Raw genomic sequence first — 12214 nt, 5'->3', positions numbered from 1 at the left:
GAACTTGAAAGGACAGAATGTCAGGGATACTGAAGAGGGGCTGGCAGTAGCAGGCATAGCTCGAGCACAAAGATTGGGGTATATACAGAAGGAAGCCTATAGAAGTGCTTGATTGGAGACCCAGGAGCTGCATTCTCTGCCTGTAACCCATAGGGCCATTTTAGGTGGTCAGCTACTTCCTTTCTCAGGGAACCTATTTGAGGAAGAAGGGGCAGGACAGATCTGGCTCTGATATTCTGTCTGCGTGTCACTGGATCTTTTTGTTTTATTGTGTTTTTGTTTTGTTTTTGAGAGAGAGAATGCTCCAGAGTGAGTGTGGGCATGTGCACGCAAGATAGGGAAGGAGAGAGGGAGAGAGAGAATCCCAAGCAGGCTCTGCACTGACAGCCTGACTCAGGGCTCAGTCTCACAAACTGTGAGATCATGACCTGAACCGATATCAAGAGTTGGATGCTTAACCAACTGAGCCAACCAGGCACCCCTTATTGGCTCTTTTTGACTCTGAGCCTCTTCAGAAAATTCTACCCATCTAAGGGAGGCGGTAGATAAGAGCCTGGGCTTTGGAGTCAGTTCAACTCAGGCTCAAGTCCTGGCTTGGCCACTTATTTTATCTCTGTGTACTTGGGCAAGGGACTTGACCTCTCTAAGCCATAGTTTCCTTTTCTGTAGATAATAGGATTCAAGTCTAGGCATTGTTGTAAGCCAACAATTAAATGATATAATGATAATTATAGCTGACACTTGTGGAATACTCTGTGCCTGGTACTTGATTATCTAATTTAATCCTGACAATAGTTTTACGAATTAAGTGCTGTTATCCATCTCATTTGTCAGGTGAGAAAACCAAGCAACAGGGGGAGATTAAGCTACTTGGTTTGAGGTCATACAGGTAGGAAGTGGCAGAGCCAGGATTCAAACCTGAGCAGCTTATTAGTGCTCAGCCTTGTTTTTTGGTACAACTATCATGGCTAGAATGAGGATGCACGATGAGGGCTGCACTTATGCCTTAACCCAGAGAGGCTGAGGAACAGGAAAGGACACTCAGTGGTACCTACCTAGAAGCAGCTCAGTGCTGGACCCAGAGCAATATCATACCTCTTCTCCTTCATTAAATATAAAATTAAACTATCACAGTTATACTAATAGGAACATCACAACCTCCATGTTGTCCCAGTACCACTTCACTCAAGTCCTTTGCCTGTTAGCATTTCCAGCCCATCTATCTCCATAAGGAGCATCCCATAACTTCTGAGTTGTTATTCCCTCTGACGGATATTCTTTCTGAGGGAGTCCCAATCTTAATTCTTTGGAAAGTAGGGATTGAACGACCCAGTTCCTCTGCTGTAAATCAGTAAGGGAGAACAGACAGGTTGGACCCAGAAGTGAAAAATAAAGGCCATGCTGGGCATGTGCTACTCATGTATGCATCCTGGGGGGGGAGAACTGTAGGCTGCCTTGTTTATGTGTTGGGTGAGTTTATGAGTTGGGTGACTATATCGGCTATATTCTCAGCCGATAAATAATTATTTTTCCCTGCCTCTAATCCAGATAGCATAGCCTGTCTCTTCCTTCTACCTTGCCCAAGACCAAAGAAAGCACAACAGGATTGCCTGTGTAAAATTAATTCCAGCATGAACAAAATACAGTATCTACAGGCTTCCCAAGGAAACCTGTTAAATAAACAAACAAACAAAGCCATCTCTTCGTTGCTTTTCTGCCAAGAAGGACAGCCCCAACCTGTGCTGTGTCCCCAGGGACATAGAGCTTACCCTGTGTCAAAGCAGTCTATTCTATATTGGACACCTCTGACTTAGAAATTTCTTCCTCATGTTGAGCACACGTCAGCCAGCCTGTAATTCTCACCCATCAGGTCTGGCTCAGCTGTATAAGATCAGCAGCCCCTTCTTCCACATAACAGCTTTCAAGTGTTTAAAGGGGTTCTATTTCTTCATCTAAGTCTCCCCACTATTCAGCTTCTCCGGTTCTTGACATAAACTCTTCCAGGGCTTGATTTTGAGTTTTCTCACTTTCTGAGGTGGTGTGAATTCTCCAGCAAGGGGAGGTTCTTAAAATGCAGCAGAGTGGGAGCTCACTGTCCAGGACCTCATGAACTGGCTGTGTTACAAATGAATCCTCTTTAACAAGTTGTCAAATTTCAGATCTAGGCATCCACATTCCCTCGAATGTCCCATGATCAATACTGAGTATGGTGAACTCCCTGAGGAGGCTGCAGTGGGCGCCTACATCAAGATCCACACTGTAGAGGAAGGAGAAACTGTGGTAAGTGTGCAGAGAGCCTCATTCGTGTGGGCTGGAGTGTTAAGTAATAGCAGTAAAGGTTTAAAAACATTCCACTCTATATTTGGTGATGTTAAGGAGTATTTTTGACTTTTTTAGATATGATAATGGTATTATGGTTATGTTTTTTTAAGACTCCTTGTTTTTAGGAGATATTCACCAAAATACTTACAGATAAAATGATATGACATCTGTGACTTGTTTTAAAATAATCCAGGAACAAGGCAAGTAGTATTCTCTTACCACTCCTGTTCAACATTGTACTGGAAGTTCTAGCTAGAGCATTAAGACAAGAAAAGGAAATCAAACATATTTGGGGAGGAAGAAATAAAACTGTCTTTGTTTGCAGGTGTTTGATTGTCTATGTAGACAATTCCAAAGAATCAAAAAACAAAATGAAAAAAATCCTCCTGAAGTGACTAAATGATTATAGCAAGATCACAAGGTATAAGTCAATGAACATTGAAATTTGAAATTAAAAACACAATACCATTTATAGTAACACCAAAAATGAAATACTTAGGTATAAATCTAACAAAATATGTTCAGGGTCCATATGCAAAAAAAAACCCTTTATTGATTATAATGAAAAAATTCAAAGAAGATTTAAATAAATGGAGGAATATTCTATGTTCATGGATTGGAAGATTCTAATATTAATTTTTTTTTCAACGTTTTTATTTATTTTGGGGACAGAGAGAGACAGAGCATGAACGGGGGAGGGGCAGAGAGAGGGAGACACAGAATTGGAAACAGGCTCCAAGCTCCGAGCCATCAGCCCAGAGCCTGATGCGGGGCTCGAACTCACGGACCGCGAGATGGTGACCTGGCTGAAGTCGGACGCTTAACCGACTGCGCCACCCAGGCGCCCCGGATTGGAAGATTCTATTGTTAACATGTTAGTTCTTCCCAACTTGATGTATAGATTCAATACAATCCAGGTCAAAACCACAGCAAGTTATTTTGTGGACATTGACAAACTCATTATAAAATTTGTATGTTAATATACAAGTTAATATAAGCAAACTGGTAGGTCCATACAATGAAATATTGTTCATAGATAAAAATAAATTAACTATCAAGCTATGAAAAGACATGGAGGAAATCTAAATGGCTATTTTAAGTGAAAGAAGCCTGTATGAAAAGATTAAATATTCTATATTCCAATTGTATGACATGCTGGAAAAGGGATAACTATAGAGATAGTGATCAGTGGTTGCCAGAGGTTTGGAGTTCAGGGAGAGGGATGAATAGGTAAAGCACAGAGGATTGTTAGGACAGTAAAATTATTCTGTATGAAACCATAATGCTGGGTACAAAACCTTAAGCATTTGACAAGATCCATAGAAATTTACAGCACAGAGAGTGAACCTTAATGTATACAGTTTGTGAAAACAACAACAAAAAAGTTATTTAGGAGGCAGAGGATCCCATGAGGGAATGCAGACTATGACCAGAGAATCTAATGGTATTACAAACATGTGAAAAAACCTCAGGAAGAGTGTGGGAGAAAAAGGTGCTGACCTATGTAACGTTGGAGGTGACTGGGTTCTGTGAGATGGAAAGCTGAAGAAATTGCACATGAGCACTATACTCTAGTTGATAAAGTTATTACCCATGGGTGGATGCTTAACAGTTCTGATACTGTGTACTGAAATGGATCAATTCAGTAAGTGAATGGCAGATCATGGCAGCCAGATTTCTCACCACTGGAGTAGAAATTTACAGATAAACAAGGAGGAGGCTAGAATGATCCATGTGGTAATGGATTAGTTGAAGACATTAGTATGAACTCCTATGTAGCTTAATATAAATACAGATGGTTCCACGTGGAAATATTTATAGATATGTGTATCAATATGTATCTTTTGGTTTGTCAGCTGACAGGGCCTAAAAGAAATGACACTCCAGTAGCAGTGAGCACTCCTAGCACCCTGATCTTGGTTTCTAATACCATTCTTTATTAAGAGGAACAAAGTTTTGGGGCACCTGGGTGACTCAGTCAGTTAAGCATCTGACTTCGGCTCAGGTCATGATCTCATGGTTTGAGGATTTGAGCCCAGCATAGGGCAATAGTGCAGAGCCTGCTTTGGATTCTGTGTCTCCCTCCCTCCCCAACACCCCACCCCACATAACCCCCTCTCTCTCTTAAAAAAAATTATAAGTAAATAAATAAATAAAAAAGAGGAACAAGGCTTCTTGGAAAATGATTGATTCTAGGACTAGGGCAGGAAATAGACTAGATGGGCCTGGAGCATTTTGTAGTGCCAGGGAGTAAGGAAGTATCGGGCAAAAACACTACATTGATTGTGGCAGGCCTATCAAAGGGACACAGGTATCAACTGAAAGAGCTCCCAGTGGTCAAAGCTGGAACGATTTGAGCAACAAAATAAAATAGTATTGGGTTATAACCCAAAGTATACAGTAAATATCCCTGAGTACATACTGGTATAATGAATAAATTAATAAAGACTTAGACTTAGACTTTAGACTTAGAAGAATTGAGAAGATAATACAGAGTTCCCATATGCCCTCTACCCAGTTTCCTCTATTATTAATGTCTTACACTAGTAAAATATCTTTGTTATAGTTAATGAACCAATATCGCTGCATTATTATTATTAACTCAGGTCAAGGAGTTATTTGGATTTCCTTTTTTTACCCAATCTCCCATTCAGAAGAATTCCAAATGATTTACATAGATACTTGGCTGTAAAGCAGAGGATGCATAACTCCCCATTCCTTGGGTGTGGGCTGCACATAGTGACTTCCTTCTAAGGAGTACAGTATGGAAAGGGACAGGGGGAAGAGTAACTTTACAGTGGAGGAACCTGAGAAACACAACCTTAGCCAACCTCCACAGTTAAATTGTGTTGATAGTATGTCCCTTAATATGATGAAACGGGAATGTGATGTGATGAGGATGGCACTTTATGTCCATGGTCCTCTTCCCAACAAGCCACAATCCCCATCTAATAATGGGAACTAATCAGACAAATTCAAAAAGCTGGCTATCATACAAAATACTTGACCGGTACTCCTCAATAGCTGTCAAGGTCATCATAAATCAGATAAGTCTGAGAAACTGCCCCAGCCAAGAGGAGCCTAAGGAGAAGAGAATAAATGGAGTATGTGTCTTGCATAGGATCCTGGAACAGGAAAAGGATTGGGTAAAAAAATGAAATCCAAGTAACTCCTTGACCTGAGTTAATAATAATGCAGCGATATTGGTTCATTAACCATAACAAAGGTATTTTACTAATGTAAGACATTAATAATAGAGGAAACTGGGTAGAGGGTATATGGGAACTCTGTACTATCTTCTCAATTCTTCTAAGTCTAAATTGTTCTAAAAAATAAAGTCTATTAAAAATATAACTATCCAATAATTGAGGGAGTGGGGAGCATATGGATGAAACACGTTTGGCCACGAGTTAATCATTGTGGGAGCTGGGCAGCAGGTGAACAGCCAAGAGAGGGCACGAGGGCTTTCTGGTGAGTAGTAATGGGCCTCCGTGTGCTGGGGGAGGGGCTGTCTTCTGAAGCCCCATGTGTGGTCATCATCCTGTGTGTGGTCATCATAGTCTAGAGAGCTGCTCTCTTGACATGCCCGTACTGCTGTTCCTCAGTTAACAGTATCTCCAGGGTCCTCTTCATGCCCTTGTCACCCCATGTTGTAGTAGGCTCTTAATGCTTCTGCCCACTGGACTGTGAGTCTTTGGATGCAGGAAGGCCAGCCACTGGTGGGTGGGAGCCCTAGTCCCTAACATGGCCCTCCCTCAAGGCTGATGGAATATTTCCAAGCTCCTCCTTTTGTTCTGCAAAACTCTGCCTTGTGCAGTTTTTAACTAGCTCCTCCCCCAACCTTTCCCCACCCCCTGCAACCCCAAGAACAAACAGAAGAAATCAGCTTCCTTGCCACATGATGTCCCCTTAGATATTTAAAGAATGCCATTTTGTTTTTCATTCAACATTTCTGGAGCCAGGCACAGTACCAATGCCCCATTAATTATTTTCTTATTCAGTCAAAACATCCTCCATCCCTTCAGACAGTTTTCATGTGATGTGGTTTCCAGCCCTCTTGTGGTTTACTACACTGTGGTGCATTCACGTTTCTGAATAAGGCACTGAGGACTGAACACCGGGCTCCTGAGGCCAGCACCTGGCCTGTGAGGGCAGCCTTGCATATCTCCAGGCAGAGCAGCTGGGGATGCTGGTCACCCTGAGCCTAATGGAGGCACCAAAGGGCAGAAAGGGGGTGCCCAGTTGGGTAGATGGTGACAGCAGTGGAGGCTATGTAAGATGGAACAAGAAGGGCACGGTCTGTGTTGTCAAGGGCCTGCAATGCTGTAATAGGGACCTTGGCTTTGATTCTCTTGGAAGTCCTAGAAGGCTTTGGGTGGGACTCCGAGCAAAGACCCAACACAGGGCTCAGCACATAGAAGCCTCCCCACATATGTGTTACATGACTCTTGTGGTGAAAATGCCTGATGTGTCTTCGGTAAGACTCTGTTCTCCCTGCTTTCAAGGCCCTGGCTTCATTTGTAGGAGAATGAATAGTGATAGCTGTGCCTGTGTATTCACCTAGGAGATCACGTTTGTCTAAGCTGGGAAGCAGGAATATAAAGCTGGTTCAGTCCTGGAAACAGTGGAAGTTGGGGCCTGCTCTGTTTTGAGCCAAGAGGTGTAGGGGAGCCAGATTCTCCAGAACAGACAGAACAGACAGACTGAGGCCTCAGATTGGGCAGAAAGGATATGCCAGATTGGGGTGAAGGGCAGGGTGTCCTTATCTTCATTTTGCTTCTAATTAGCCAGCTTAAGCAAATCACTTTACCTCTCTGAATGTGTGTCCTCATCAGAAAATGAGGAAACTCACCTGGGTGAGCTGCTAACTGAAATGTTCTGTGACCCCATTTGAGCATTAATTCAGCAGATAGTTCTTAAGCATCTACCGTACACTAACCATGGCTCAAAGTGCTGGTGTGGGCAAGTAAACTGACATCCTTCCTGCCCTCATGGGGCTCATGATCTAGTCTGGGGACAGACAATAAACAGATAAATTAGCAAACATAAAATGTTGTAAATTGCTGCTAGGAATGGAATAGAAAGTTGGGCTGGGCAGGGGGTGGGTTTCTTAAATGGAGCGATCAAGGAAGCCCACTCTGAGGAAGTGATGTGTAAGCTGAGACCTGAATGGTGAAAAGGACAAGCTGTAGACAGCCTGGGGTAAGAATGTTCCAGAATGAGAATAGTAAGCTCAAAGCCTGAGGCCAGAAGGAGTTTGGTGTCTCAAGGGGACCAGAAGGGAGGGCAGCACAGCTGTAACAGAGTAAACAAGGCAGGGTGGCATGAGGCCAAGCTGGAGAGCGGGGCAAGGGTGAGATAGGCCAGGTCTTGGGGGTCACAATGAGGAGTTTTACTTTGTCCTGGGTGCCCTGGGAAGATATTTGAAAGGCGTAGGCAGAAAAGAAACCTAACTGGCTGGTGTGTGTGGGATGGGTTGAGGGTGGATGAGAGTACTCGCTGACAATGCTGCCTTCAGTAGGTCCCTGAACAGATCACTGGGTTCAAATCCTGCCTCCATGTCGTTCTGTCCTTGGGCAAGTTACTTAGCCTCTTTGTGCCTCAGTTTCCTCAGAGTATAGTGGTTAGAAGCATGGACTCTGAAGACAGACCCCTTGAGTTCCAATCCTAGCTTTATTGCCTCCATGCTGTGGGATGTTGGACATGTTTCTTAACCTCACAGCATCCTCTGTAAAATGAGGATAACAATAGGACCCACCTCATGGGGTGATTGTGAGAGTTTCACATGAGTTACTACACATGGAGGCCTGCAGAAAAGACGGGAGGGTGTGGTGGCTGCAAAAGGCAAGATTTAGAAGGGGAAGACCTGCTGTTTGAATTCTGTCATTGTCCCAAGGAAGAGAAAATGCCTTCACTTGACACAAGAGTTGAGATTGGACATTGGGGAAACCTTGTGAAATGCTATGCCCTGAAGAGGGACTGCCTGAGTGTGATTCTTAGAAAGACTGCATGGAGGTAGGACACTGACAAAGCACCTACAGACTCTTCTAACCTGATCAGCCAGCGGACTTTGATGTCATGTAGCAAAAGGAACCCTGGACTTTCCCCTACCACTTGCAGAATGGTCCCCAGATGGATTCGTCTGCTTTGTGGGGCCTCGTTTTTCCCATCTAGAAAATCTGCTGGTAGAAGTGGACGGTCTCTGAGGTTGAGCTTTCTGGGACTTCTATTCTCCAGGGCCTTCACCAGATCCTCCTCCCGGAGAACCAGCGTGACATGCGGCCCCTGGTCCTTGTGAGCCTGGGAGCCGAGGTGATACGGATAAGGAGAGAAAAATTTTGGGAACTGATTGACAGCGAGGTAAAAGAGAAGTTGTACAGATTCCAGATCAAGTACCCCAGGTCAGTGCTGGAAATGTGCATACATCCCATTAGATTGAATAAACAAGTTTTTGCCTATTATTTTACTAAAAGTAAGAAAAAAGTGCTAATATCTAGTGCTGAAAAGGGAGGAATGAGACCAGTAGTTGTTAGTACCCCCTAAATTGTCTCAATCCTTTTGATAATAATTTTAGCATTATGTTTCCAGGACCATACCCTTTGAAGTAAAGGTCTACCTGTGAATTTATCTTCATATAATTAAATTATGTGAAAAGCTACCTGTGCTAACATGTTTATGGCAGCCATATTCATAATAGAAAAACCACTACCACCACCACACATGTCATACTATGGGGATAGTTTAGAAATTGTGGTGCATTTCTTTTATAGAGCATAACCATTTTATTGAAAAAATTGTTAAGTTTAGGGGCACCTAAGTGACTCAGTCAATTTAGTGTCAGACTTCAGCTCAGGTCATGATCTCACGGTTTGTGGATTCGAGCCTTGCGTCGGGCTCTGTGCTGACAGCTGGGAGCCTGGAGCCTGCTTCAAATTCTGTGTTTCCCTTTCTCTCTGACCCTTCCCTGCTCATGCTCTGTCTCTCAAAAATAAATAAATGCTTAGAAATTTTTTTTTTAATGTAAGTTTAGGTTGCCTGGGTGGCTCAGTCAGTTGAGCATCTAACTTCGGCTCAGGTCATGATCTTGTGATTCGTGGGTTCAAGCCCTACATTGGGCTCGTTGCTGTCAGCCCAGAACCCATTTTGGATCCTCAGTCCCCCTCTCTCTGCCCCTCCCCTGCTTGTGCTCTCTCAAAAATAAATAAACTTTAAAAAAATGTTTTTATTTGTAAATTTAATGGCTCTGTAGCAGGAAGGTAAATAGATGATATAATGATACATGAAAAGGACAAGGTGCAAACTTGTATATATACTATGGCTATGTCTTTGTAAAACACAAGAGAAAAATCTAGAAGGAAATAGCAAAAATGGTAACCTCTGTAATATTGCCAAATTTGTAAGAGTCATTCTGTCTGGAAGGTGAGACTAAAAGGTACTTCCTAGTTATCGTTACATATTCTTCTCATATTTGTTTCTGCAATGCATATGCATTGCTTTTATAATGAGGGAAGAAAAGAAATATTTTTTAAAAGTTGTTGTCAGGATACTGGCATTCCAAGTGAGGTTTTTCTCTTTATTCTCCAAATGTTTGGTAATGATGATATATTACTTTTAAAATTAAAAAAATTAATATCTATCTTGAAAGATTTGATAAAAAGATTTATTTTTTTTATTTTTTTTTCAACGTTTATTTATTTTTGGGACAGAGAGAGACAGAGCATGAACGGGGGAGGGGCAGAGAGAGAGGGAGACACAGAATCGGAAACAGGCTCCAGGCTCTGAGCCATCAGCCCAGAGCCTGATGCGGGGCTCGAACTCACAGACCGCAAGATCTTGACCTGGCTGAAGTCGGACGCTTAACCGACTGCGCTACCCAGGCGCCCCAAAAGATTTATTTTTTACTTTCCCCTTGTTTTCAAATTTTCCGGAGTGAACACTTATATAACATGAAAAAAAACCTTTATTTTTTTATGTAAAAATTAACTGGACCAGTAGTTGCAAAACTATTTTGAATTTTTTTTTTAACGTTTATTTATTTTTGAGACAGAGAGAGACAGAGCATGAACAGGGGAGGGGCAGAGAGAGAGAGGGAGACACAGAATCTGAAACAGGCTCCAGGCTCTGAGCTGTCAGCACAGAGCCCGACACGGGGCTCTAACTCACGGACCGTGAAATCATGACCTGAGCCGAAGTCGGACGCTTAACCGACCAAGCCACCCAGGCGCCCTGCAAAACTATTTTGATCTCACACTGTTATTACTAAAAAGTGTTTGAGTATATACCCCCTAGAATATATATGTGAATATGAATAACATGTATTAATTAATTATTATTGTTATATACATATATTGCTGTACTAATATATACATTATTGACATACCGAAATAGATCTTTAAGAAATAAGACAAAAGTGGGGCGCCTGGGTGGCTCAGTCGGTTAAGCGTCCAACTTCAGCCAGGTCACGATCTCGCGGTCCGTGAGTTCGAGCCCCGCGTCAGGCTCTGGGCTGATGGCTCAGAGCCTGGAGCCTGTTTCCGATTCTGTGTCTCCCTCTCTCTCTGCCCCTCCCCCGTTCATGCTCTGTCTCTCTCTGTCCCCAAAATAAATAAACGTTGAAAAAAAAAAAGAAATAAGACAAAAGTAAATATGAATGAGGTCCTACTATTTTTTTCACACAACCCAGTGGATCTTGTTCACCTCCCTGGGTGACATGCTCTGTATCCCCACTTTGGGTCCCCCAGCTTAGACTCCTGGTCTTACCACTGGGCCCCCTCCCTCCACCTCCTCCCCACTAGATCCTTTCTGCATACTGTGCTCTTGCGAAAACCCAAATCTGGCCGTGTTAAACTCCTTAAAACCTTTCAGTGGCATCCCACTGCTTATGGATAAAATGCAGACTCAGTGCCGGGTATGTGACCCTTCATGGTGTGACCCTTCACCTCCCCTGCAGCACTTCTGGCCACCTGTAACCCACTCTGGCAGCTCAGGTAGATTGCCTCCTGGACCCTGTACATATTTGACTTTGCCAATGCTGCCCCTTCTGCCTGAAATTCCATCCCCTAGTCTTGCCACTCTTTTTTTCTTCCTGATAAATTCCTGCTCATTCTTTAAGATTCATCTCCTCCAGGAAGGCTTCCCTGACTAACCCAGGTTGGCGTAAATACTCTCTACAGGGCTCTGCCATTGACCATTGTATTGAACTATAACTGTTTAGAGCTGGGTAGTTTGTACAGTTCTTTCCCCATCACTTGATTAATTGCTTCATGAAGGCGTGGACTGGGCTTTACCTGCCCTTCATGTCTGACATCTACCTATGCAGTACCCAGTACAGGGTAGGTATACAATAAATGAATGAATGAATGAATGAGTGTATGAATAAAGCATTCTCACTGCAGAAAACTGGAAAATGCTGAGTGTTTTAAAAAGTGAAAACTAGAACCATTTGCATTCCTCCAACAACCCCATGTTAGCATTTTGTGTATTTCCTTTTACTGTATGTACTTTTTTTTTTTTTTTTTTTTTTTGCTACATGGATATGTGCCAAATATGCATTTATCATTCAGGTGCACAAAGTTTCATAATGGAGATTATACCGATTATGCAATTTCGCATCCTCCCCCTTTTCTCTTTTCTTGCGGTCAGACATGGTTTTGCTGACAGTTGTGGAAGCAGGTGGTTCCTAGTGGTAAGGAAAAAGGAGGTGTGAAAGCAAGTAGATCTGTAGAGTTACTGCAGCCATGTCCAATAAGCATGTGAAAGAATTCGATGTGGGATCTGTATGACTTTGGATAGGTCATTTCTCCTCTCCTCAGAGTCAGACTTCATTCTGCAAAAGAAGAAAATGAGACTAGACCAGTGTCTTTTCCCAAGTATGGAACGTATGCACAGAAGA

General features: G+C 42.8%; 1 protein-coding gene and 1 long non-coding RNA gene across 11 annotated transcripts in view; one reads left to right on the top strand and one right to left on the bottom strand.

Annotated features, from left to right (window-relative positions):
• CNBD2 (cyclic nucleotide binding domain containing 2) overlaps positions 1 to 12214 on the top strand; it is a 65374-nt gene that overhangs the window by 49411 nt on the left and 3749 nt on the right. For 9 of the 10 annotated variants that reach the window (XM_053200007.1, XM_053200010.1, XM_053200009.1 and 6 more), the window contains 2 exons: positions 2160 to 2280; positions 8560 to 8723. In XM_053200007.1, coding sequence (XP_053055982.1) covers positions 2160 to 2280; positions 8560 to 8723 — 285 coding nt within the window. The remainder of the gene's footprint in view (positions 1 to 2159; positions 2281 to 8559; positions 8724 to 12214) is intronic. The other variant, XM_053200012.1, reaches the window with a different exon arrangement.
• Positions 11778 to 12214, bottom strand: part of LOC128311126 (uncharacterized) — a 30270-nt gene continuing 29833 nt past the window's right edge. Inside the window, exon 4 of the long non-coding RNA XR_008289121.1 lies at positions 11778 to 12148. This is a non-coding gene — a long non-coding RNA (uncharacterized LOC128311126). The remainder of the gene's footprint in view (positions 12149 to 12214) is intronic.

The sequence above is a fragment of the Acinonyx jubatus genome, chromosome A3 (assembly GCF_027475565.1).
Source record: "Acinonyx jubatus isolate Ajub_Pintada_27869175 chromosome A3, VMU_Ajub_asm_v1.0, whole genome shotgun sequence".
In the NCBI taxonomy this organism is placed as follows: domain Eukaryota; kingdom Metazoa; phylum Chordata; class Mammalia; order Carnivora; family Felidae; genus Acinonyx; species Acinonyx jubatus.
The sequence above is the reverse complement of the archived record's forward strand: the minus strand, read 5'-3'. Positions and strand labels throughout refer to the sequence as shown.